General features: G+C 45.3%; 1 protein-coding gene and 1 long non-coding RNA gene across 4 annotated transcripts; both read right to left on the bottom strand.

The window, feature by feature from the left end:
• Nucleotides 1–1,221: 1,221 nt before the first annotated feature.
• LOC137839915 (uncharacterized) lies at nucleotides 1,222–2,142 on the bottom strand. Its single transcript, XR_011086311.1, has 3 exons — nucleotides 2,024–2,142; nucleotides 1,676–1,846; nucleotides 1,222–1,530 (listed from the first exon to the last, which is right to left on the bottom strand). It is a non-coding gene; the product is annotated as an uncharacterized lncRNA (long non-coding RNA).
• A 920-nt stretch (nucleotides 2,143–3,062) lies between these two features.
• On the bottom strand, nucleotides 3,063–7,475 carry LOC125993025 (janus kinase and microtubule-interacting protein 3-like). 3 transcript variants are annotated; one of them, XM_068649741.1, is made up of 13 exons: nucleotides 6,998–7,475; nucleotides 6,757–6,861; nucleotides 6,500–6,613; nucleotides 5,345–5,406; nucleotides 5,074–5,136; nucleotides 4,889–4,987; nucleotides 4,701–4,799; nucleotides 4,560–4,619; nucleotides 4,380–4,445; nucleotides 4,250–4,318; nucleotides 3,805–4,172; nucleotides 3,600–3,725; nucleotides 3,063–3,268 (listed from the first exon to the last, which is right to left on the bottom strand). In XM_068649741.1, exons 4-11 carry the CDS (start codon nucleotides 5,402–5,404, stop codon nucleotides 3,945–3,947), a joined length of 744 nt encoding a protein of 247 aa, XP_068505842.1. In that variant the 5' UTR covers nucleotides 5,405–5,406; nucleotides 6,500–6,613; nucleotides 6,757–6,861; nucleotides 6,998–7,475; the 3' UTR covers nucleotides 3,063–3,268; nucleotides 3,600–3,725; nucleotides 3,805–3,944. The 3 variants fall into 3 exon arrangements, with proteins under 3 accessions (XP_068505842.1, XP_068505840.1, XP_068505841.1); XM_068649739.1 differs by lacking the exons at nucleotides 6,500–6,613; nucleotides 6,757–6,861; nucleotides 6,998–7,475 and having other exon boundaries at nucleotides 5,345–6,068; XM_068649740.1 differs by lacking the exons at nucleotides 6,500–6,613; nucleotides 6,757–6,861; nucleotides 6,998–7,475 and having other exon boundaries at nucleotides 4,566–4,619; nucleotides 5,345–6,068.
• Between the last annotated feature and the right edge of the window lie 206 nt (nucleotides 7,476–7,681).

The raw sequence follows: 7,681 nt of genomic DNA, 5'->3' as shown, positions 1-7,681 counted from the left end.
TGAGGTTAAAGGTTGAGTGAAGGGCCCTCGTTTTAAACTACTTTTTTGAAAAGGAGTGGGAACAAGTAAGACGTATTTAATTTATTTATTGGGAAGTAGTAAGACTTATTAAATTTATTTAATCTACTTTTCTTCCCAGGCAAAATTTGATGTGCTGCAATTCCAAATTTCCAAAGTGAATGAAGGAATGAAATCCTTTAAATTATGATTTTGTATAAATACTAGGCATAAACACAAAATCTACGGCACAAAATGGGCAGACTTTACTTGTTTGAAAAGGACTGGTTACAAGACAGACTTTTTTAATTTATTTAATGGGAAGAAGACTTATTTAGTTTAATTGATCTATTTTTGTTCCCTGGCAAAATTCGATTTGCTGCAATTCCAAATTTCCAAAGTGAATGAAGGAATGAAGTCGTTTAAATTATGATTTTGTATAAATACTAGGCATAGACACAAAATCTACGGCACAAAACGGGCAGACTTTACTTGTTTGAAGAGGACTGGTTGCAAGACAGACTTTTCTGATTTATTTAATGGGAAGAAGACTTATTTAGTTTATTTAATCTCTTTTTGTTGCCTGGCAAAATTGGATTTGCTGAAATTGTATTTTGCCAAATCTTGACTTGAGACCTGATAGGAAGTATTAAACGCTCAGTTAAATCGATACAAGTTGGTAATAAGAGAGAGTAATGTTGGTTGAAGCGATGAATGAAGGTTAAAAGCAATTTAAATTATGACTTTGTATAAATACTAGATATTAACAGAACATCTACTGCGCAAAATGGGCAGAGTTTACTTGTTTGAGAAGGAGTGGCTTATTTAAGTCTAAGATTTATTTAATCTGTTTGTTCCCAGGCAAAATTGGATGTGATGCAATTCCAAATTTCACCACATGATGGTGCCAAATTTTGACTTCATAGGACATATTCAACACTTAACTATTATGTTCAAGGTAATCAGATTTGTTTATTATTCTAATGGCCTTTTCAAAACTATTCTGGATTACTACTTTGGATCTATTCTACATTACTTGGCAACAACATACTCTGTAACAGATTAGGCAGTATAATCACATATGTTAACTTGAGAGTGCCCACACTCAATCTACTTATCGTGATGTGTTAAATCAATTACTGTTAGACATTATTATTCTGATAATCTACCAAATCTTTGAATTGAAGAATTTGTGATTTAATTAATAGCTTGTTGTTATGTTCAGGGTAATCAGACTTGTATATAATTCTAATGGCCTTCTTTTGAAAACTATTCTGAATTACAACTTTGGATCTTATATTACTTTGCAACAATATACTCGGTGACAGATTAGGCAGTATAATCACATATGTTAACTTCAGTGCCCACACTGTATTTATTTATGGTTATTTGTTAAATCAAGTACTGTTAGACATGAAATAGGAAGTGTTTAACATAAATGTTATGGCTACTCACCGTTGTAGCTCGCTCCTGGTCAATGATACGAGCCTCTTCTTGCAGTGGAAAACTTGCAGCCAACAAACACCGTGGAACCTAAAGGAATGAAATTAAACATTAACATTTCGCCTGGACCAATATTCACACGTACAACGCAACGCGGCTACACTTCTGCTAGCGCCTCAGCTACACGTTGCTATTACAAACGTAAATCTCTTTAAACACAATGAGTGTTACTTACCGTGTACGCTGTAGACGGTCCAGTTGCAAGCAGAAAATAAAGATATTTCTGTTGATATTCGTCGTTGCTCAGTGGCTCACGGCCATCGCGCCAACAGATTTGAATTTTGGTGGAAGTTCAGCCAATTACGTCATATCCGCGGCACATGACTGCGACGTAATACCCGCTTATCTGAAACGGCAGTTAAAAGTAGAGTTACATCAAGTTTTCTTTTTTAATCAACGCAATCATTTACAACCGTTGACCAGAAAGAATCGTCGAAATTCGACGTTCCCCCCAAACGCCACACTCACTCGCTTTTCAGGGCAACAAAAGTACTTCTTTTTAAAAACGATGAGTTGTACTTACCGTGTACGCTCTGGACGGTCCAGTTGCAAGCAGAAAATAAAAATATTTCTCTCGTTAGTCGTATGTTACCATCCGCTGTGTCTTTGTCAACATCGCCATTTTCCTACTTCCTGTTGCGAGCCACGCCCACGGATTTAAATTCTGGCGGAAGAGCCCGCCCATTGGCGTCGTTTTCGCGTATAGCAAATCCGATTGGTTGGGAAGGGGGCGCGGTTATGCAGCCGAGGGGTCCTGTGATCGGTGGGATGTAAAGTAGGCGTCGACGTCACGTCCGCGTCACGTGACCACGACGTGGCAGACGTCATATAGCAACCGCTGTTTTGTTTAGTAGACTTACAGTTGTTATGCATTGACATAATGGCGCACACTCCAAATAGATTTAAATAAATTAAATAATTCTTCTGCCCACTCCCTTTTAAACAAGTTAACTCTCCCCGCGGATTTGAATTCCGGCGGAAGTTCTTACAGTTGTTATGCGTTGACATAATGGCGCACTGGTTAGCATGTCCACCTCTTAAGCATGATGTTGCGGGTTCGACGCCTGATCAATGTTAGCATGGAGTGAGCTGAAGTGCATGGCGCTGAAGATTTGAATCTTTGAAATGCGCTGAGGTCTGACGTATCAGGCAGAATGGTTTGCCATCACGTTCAACAAAAAATAGAAACTTTCCCACTCTGATAAAAACGTCCTGTGTTCATCTACATATTTTCGTTTTGCTGTGCATCTTTTCCCTGCCATTTCGAGAGCCCAATTGACACTAATAGTTTACTGGAATGTGTTTGCCCATCCTACTTTGTGGAATTTCACCACATGCGCTTTTGACGAAAATACTAAATTGAACTCAAGTGAAGCCAACACGCACAACCCCCCCCACACACACACACACACACCTACACACACACACACAAATGTTGATATGAACATAAAAGAGCCGCATGCGGTTCGGGAGTTGCGGCTTGGCCAAACCTGTACTATACAACTTTATTTGTGTAAAATTTTCACAACAGCTGTCACACAAACAAAGCGGGAAAAACCGAAGACGTGCGTGTTCCGCCCACGCTGGATTTATTTGCACCTTTGAAAAGACACCGTATTGCCGCAGATGTGGCAAAGAGTACTTTTGGGCATCTGAGACGGAAGGATGTCCAAAGCATCACGTCACCTGCTCTGGTAGGAATGGTGGTGGGACGTTGAGGTCAACCGCTTTGGGGTTGGCTGAATCTTTGGTCGCAGGATGCCACACACTTGAAGACAGAAGCAGAAAAGCAGAGCTAAATGCAAAATGTACTCACCGGTGACTCCAATTTTTTCCCCCCCTGAAGAAATGGATGGACGGGTGGCCCCGGCTGGCCGGTGGGACTCTTGTTATTCTGACCCTTTTTAGTGCGCGTTTGGGGCAACAACCGTTTTTTGTGGCGCTCTCTTCTGGTTCAAGAGTGCCCTGCATGTGAATTTGCCTTTCCTGCCTTCTGATTGGATGAGCGCCGGTGTGACGCGGTGCCTCTGTCACCGTGGCGGGGGGTATACGTCGGCATCGGAGCATCGTCGAGTGCGGTGCCGCTGGAGCTCACTCACCAGCTGGTGTTAGGGCCACAGAATGAAGGCCAAGGAGAAGACTAGAAAGAGAAACAGAAACTTCTCCTCCAATTGTTTGATTTGTCTCTTCTGAGCTTCGATGAATTCTTTCAGCTCTTTGTTCCTCTAGGACGGACAAATGGAAAGTAGCCTTCAAAAGCCAGTAAGCGTGCAAGTAAGTGCCGGGCTGGCTTTGGGCCCTTACCTGTTGCGCGCTGTGCAGCAGATCCATTCTCTCTTGGAGGATGCAAGCGTCGCGCTCCCTCAACTCCCACATCAGGGCTCGCTTCCATTGGTCCACGGCGCTCCTAAGCTCTTGTCTCTGATCCGCCGTCAGCACGTCATTCACGCCAGCGTGGCTGGCTTTTTCGCCGTCCGTGGCGGGGCAGTCCCGCTGCGGTAGCGCCTCGTACAACATGGCCTCCAGCTCCATGATCCTCTGGGCCGCAATCCTCGTCCATCAGTAGTCCGGCGGGAGATTTGAGGGCGGCTTACCTTATGAGCCTGGTCCATGGAACGCTTCCTGAAGTCCAACTCTTCATCCAGGTAGCCCTTCTGGTTGCAGAACATATCCTAGCACAGCTCAAGGTCAGAATTGTTGGGGCACATTGCCCCGAGTTCCCCTTGGCTGATGTCGCGTGTCTGTCTACCTTCTCACTTTCAATGTCCAACATCTTCTGTTGAAGTGCTGACTTGGTCACTTTGATGTATTCTAACCACTGAGGAAAGGCTGCTGTCACATAAGCAGAATGCGAGAGCGTGCGTGGACGTGCGCGTTACCTTCTCGGCTAGGGTGGGAAGGGTCCTGGCGTGAATCACGACCACCTGCTCCTCGTTGGTGAGATTCTGCAAGAGCCCAAAGGCACAGCGTCAACAAGGTTCTTTCAGCGCAAAGCCTTCCAAAAGTCACATTTGAGCCGCCGAGTCTCGTGGAGTGCGAACATAAGGAGTTCGACATACACTTACGGCGTTATCGCCCAGGATGTCCAGCTTCTTCATCAGATCACTGATGACGATGTCCTGGGGAAAGGCGCAAGGAGCAATGTAAGGTGTTCTGGGACCTCAGGTTAAGGTTAGGGTTGCGAGGGACGCCTTACGTACGCTCACGCCGTCGGCCTCGCAGTAGATCTGCAAAGGGCTGAGGCCGTCTGGGAAACAGACTTGCAGAAACTTCAAGACGGGGGAGCGCCACTCCCTCTCCTGAAAGGCAGAGGCATGCATCCGTCCGTCCGTCCGTCCGTCCGTCCGTCACATCTCTGGCCTCAACACGCTTGTGCGAGTCTTCCCACCTCCAGCTCCAGGATGCGGAACTCAAGCAGTTCGTTTTGGTCTCGGATATCCTGGATGTGCTCTTTCAGACGCGCTTCTTCCGCCTCCATTCGCCTGACCTGAAAAGACAGTCAGACCTCATCTGCGGGGCTTCCGGACGGGTGTGACGCCAAGCGACTCCGCCCAGCGCCTTTCTTTCCGTCACCTTTTCGGCCAACTGCTGATTGCTCTGACGCAGCAGCTGCTTCTCCTCCACCCACTTGACATTCTAGAAGAGACAAACGCGTGGACAGCTTTGGAATGTTGTGTCATTTTCATCCACAAATTCTTTGGTTGACTGGAAAATGACATTTGCTTTTCTCCACATTTTCCCAGCCACGTTCAGGGGGGGTTGGTCCAGTAATGCCAGACGAATGAGTGACTGAAGAATGTAGCTATTTTGTCTGAGAAAAAGGTGTGCTCATTGATAAGCTTACCTGTCCTTGTTGCTTCAGCGCTGACTCCAGATCTGCTACTCTGCTTTGATAGTGACCCATTTCTACTGTCATGTAACATGGGGGGAAGAGATGGTGCAAATGGTAAAATATGGATTGTTCACAGGAATAAATTGGCAGAGCTGAAATTCCAAATTTGTCCAAAAGATGGCGCCAGACCAAAACATGAGACCAAAAAAGGGGCCAAAATAAGCTAAGCAAGTTAAAATAGAAATAAAACAGGAACACGGTGTCGGATTGTGAGTCACGCATGGACGCACAAATGTGATTTTTACTTTTTGATTTCTTTGCTTGGCTAAAAATGTATTCTGTAACAGCTTAAAGCAATATTGTTAGTCAATTCGATCAAGGGACCCGTCACTATGAGAATAGTGGCGTGACATAAATTGTTTGGAGAAGCACAAATGTGATTTTTACTTCTTGATTTCTTTGCTTGGCTAAAAATTGATTCCCTCTTTCATGAACTGTGTTTTGCAATCGAATTGTTCTGGGATTGAATGATTTTATTAACACGGGTATCAGTGGGTGAAATTGTTCGGTTTCTGGAGTGATTAAGATTTGTAATTCTATTTCATGTTTCTTCAATAAATGTGTTGTGTATATTCATCTACTTTGTTGTGCGCTGATTTGTACTGAATGTACAATCGATGGTTCGGGGTTGATTTGACAATTTGATTAATGTGCGGGGGGTTATTATGGTATAACATAGGACCGTAATAAATAAAAGTAACATCAGACAATTTTAGAGAATTGAATAACTTTCGTAGTGAATTTCAATCCGTTTGAAAGTTTGCTTCGTCTGAATAAATTAACGGAAGTGTTTGAATCGGATTATCGGTTTGGTGTAGAACTGAAAGTAATTTAATTATTTGAAGGGCGCAGGCCCGTTTCCCCTTTTGACGGGCCGCGTAAAAAGTAACTCCGAACATGTTAGAGAATTAAATAACTTTCGTAGATATTTAAGGGAAGAGTGATTATTGAAAGAGGTGCGTTTGACACTACCATCAGCTTTTCTCTGGTCTGAAAGGAGGAGGAGGGAGGCTCCTCCTCCTCCTCCTTTCAGACCAGAGAACACCCGAGGCTGGGTGAGAACGGGGAGGCTGCGACCCGGCCGGGGGTTGCGGGAAGGGGCGCCACCTTGATCTCCTTCTCGGCGTCGTAGTCCCCTCCGCTGGTCTGGGCTAGCAGAGCGTAGGCTCGTTGCAGCGCTTGATATTCTTGCGTCAGCTGGCGGTAGCGAAGCTCCGCCTCCTCATGCACACACCAATGCAACACAGCACTAGTACCAGAATCAGTCAGACCGGCGACAAAGCACCCGCGACGCAAAGACGAGTCCGATTCCAGGCTGAAGAGGAATGTTTGGCGCCAATACGCTGGCAGAAATGGCGGGCTACCTCTTCGGGTTCCGTGTCGGGGGTTCTGTCGGTGTGAAAAGACAAGGACGATCCGTCCGAGTCCACCAACACGTCTTCGTCGTAGCCGTAAAATGTTTCGATGACCTGCGGGCGCGGAAGCAAACATCTCTCTGAACAAACTGAAGCGACACCTCACGATGAATCGACGAGAGGAACGATAGCGAGAAAAAGGCCATTTCATCTTGCGCAACACCAAGCAGCCGCAAACAAACAGACTCACCTTGCAGGACCTCACGCTTTGTTCCTCCTCAGAGATTCTCGACGTCGGTATCGTAGCAGCAAATCTCTCTCCTGTCGACACAAATAATCCGCCTTTGAGATTCTTTGGATGCAAAGGGAACGAACGGCTCCGGCGCAGAAACAAACGCGACTCACGATGACATTTCTGACATGAGCTCCTGTCTCCAGAGCCTGAAAAACCCGTCACCGGCGATGATTGGAGGGACGCTCGTCTTTTCCAAAAGTGACAACTACAGGGTGTGTCAGGGTTTTCCAGATTATCTTTATCGTACGATTATGTTGCTTTGACTTTGACTGCAACCTGTAATAAATAATATTATTTATCCCTTATTTATCCCTATCGCTTATCCCTTCCTACACAAAGTCGTAAAACATCCCTTGCTATGGTTTGACTAGAGGTCAAGGGCTTTCTCTATTCAATCCACTCTTACACCCACCCTGTTTCTCTTAATAAAAATGCTCGTGCAGGAGCCGAGAGTCAGACTTCATTCGTACAACGGATGGACTCTCCACCTGCAGGTGTCCAAAAGAACTTACTTGTCTCCCGTGTGGTTCTTGCAAAATAAGTTGGAGCGAGCGCAACTCTAACAGGGTGCATTTTGCCACTAGCTGCCTACGGACAATGACGTCGCGCTCGCGGCTCATGGTTGACGGGCTGAGCAGC

Source organism: Syngnathus scovelli, unplaced genomic scaffold (genome assembly GCF_024217435.2).
Source record: "Syngnathus scovelli strain Florida unplaced genomic scaffold, RoL_Ssco_1.2 HiC_scaffold_25, whole genome shotgun sequence".
In the NCBI taxonomy this organism is placed as follows: domain Eukaryota; kingdom Metazoa; phylum Chordata; class Actinopteri; order Syngnathiformes; family Syngnathidae; genus Syngnathus; species Syngnathus scovelli.
Note: the sequence above shows the minus strand (reverse complement) of the source record. Positions and strands in the feature narration are given on the sequence as shown.

Bases quoted from the DNA above. Each gene is read 5' to 3' on its own strand.
- LOC125993025 (XM_068649739.1), bottom strand. From the start codon at position 5,614: ATGCGTGACTCACAATCCGACACCGTGTTCCTGTTTTATTTCTATTTT. The intron at 4,446-4,559 runs GTATGTCGAACT...GGGCTCTTGCAG, and splicing joins TGGGCGATAACGCCGTAAGT to AATCTCACCAACGAGGAGCA. The intron at 4,319-4,379 runs GTAACGCGCACG...GCCTTTCCTCAG, and splicing joins TTCCCACCCTAGCCGAGAAG to TGGTTAGAATACATCAAAGT.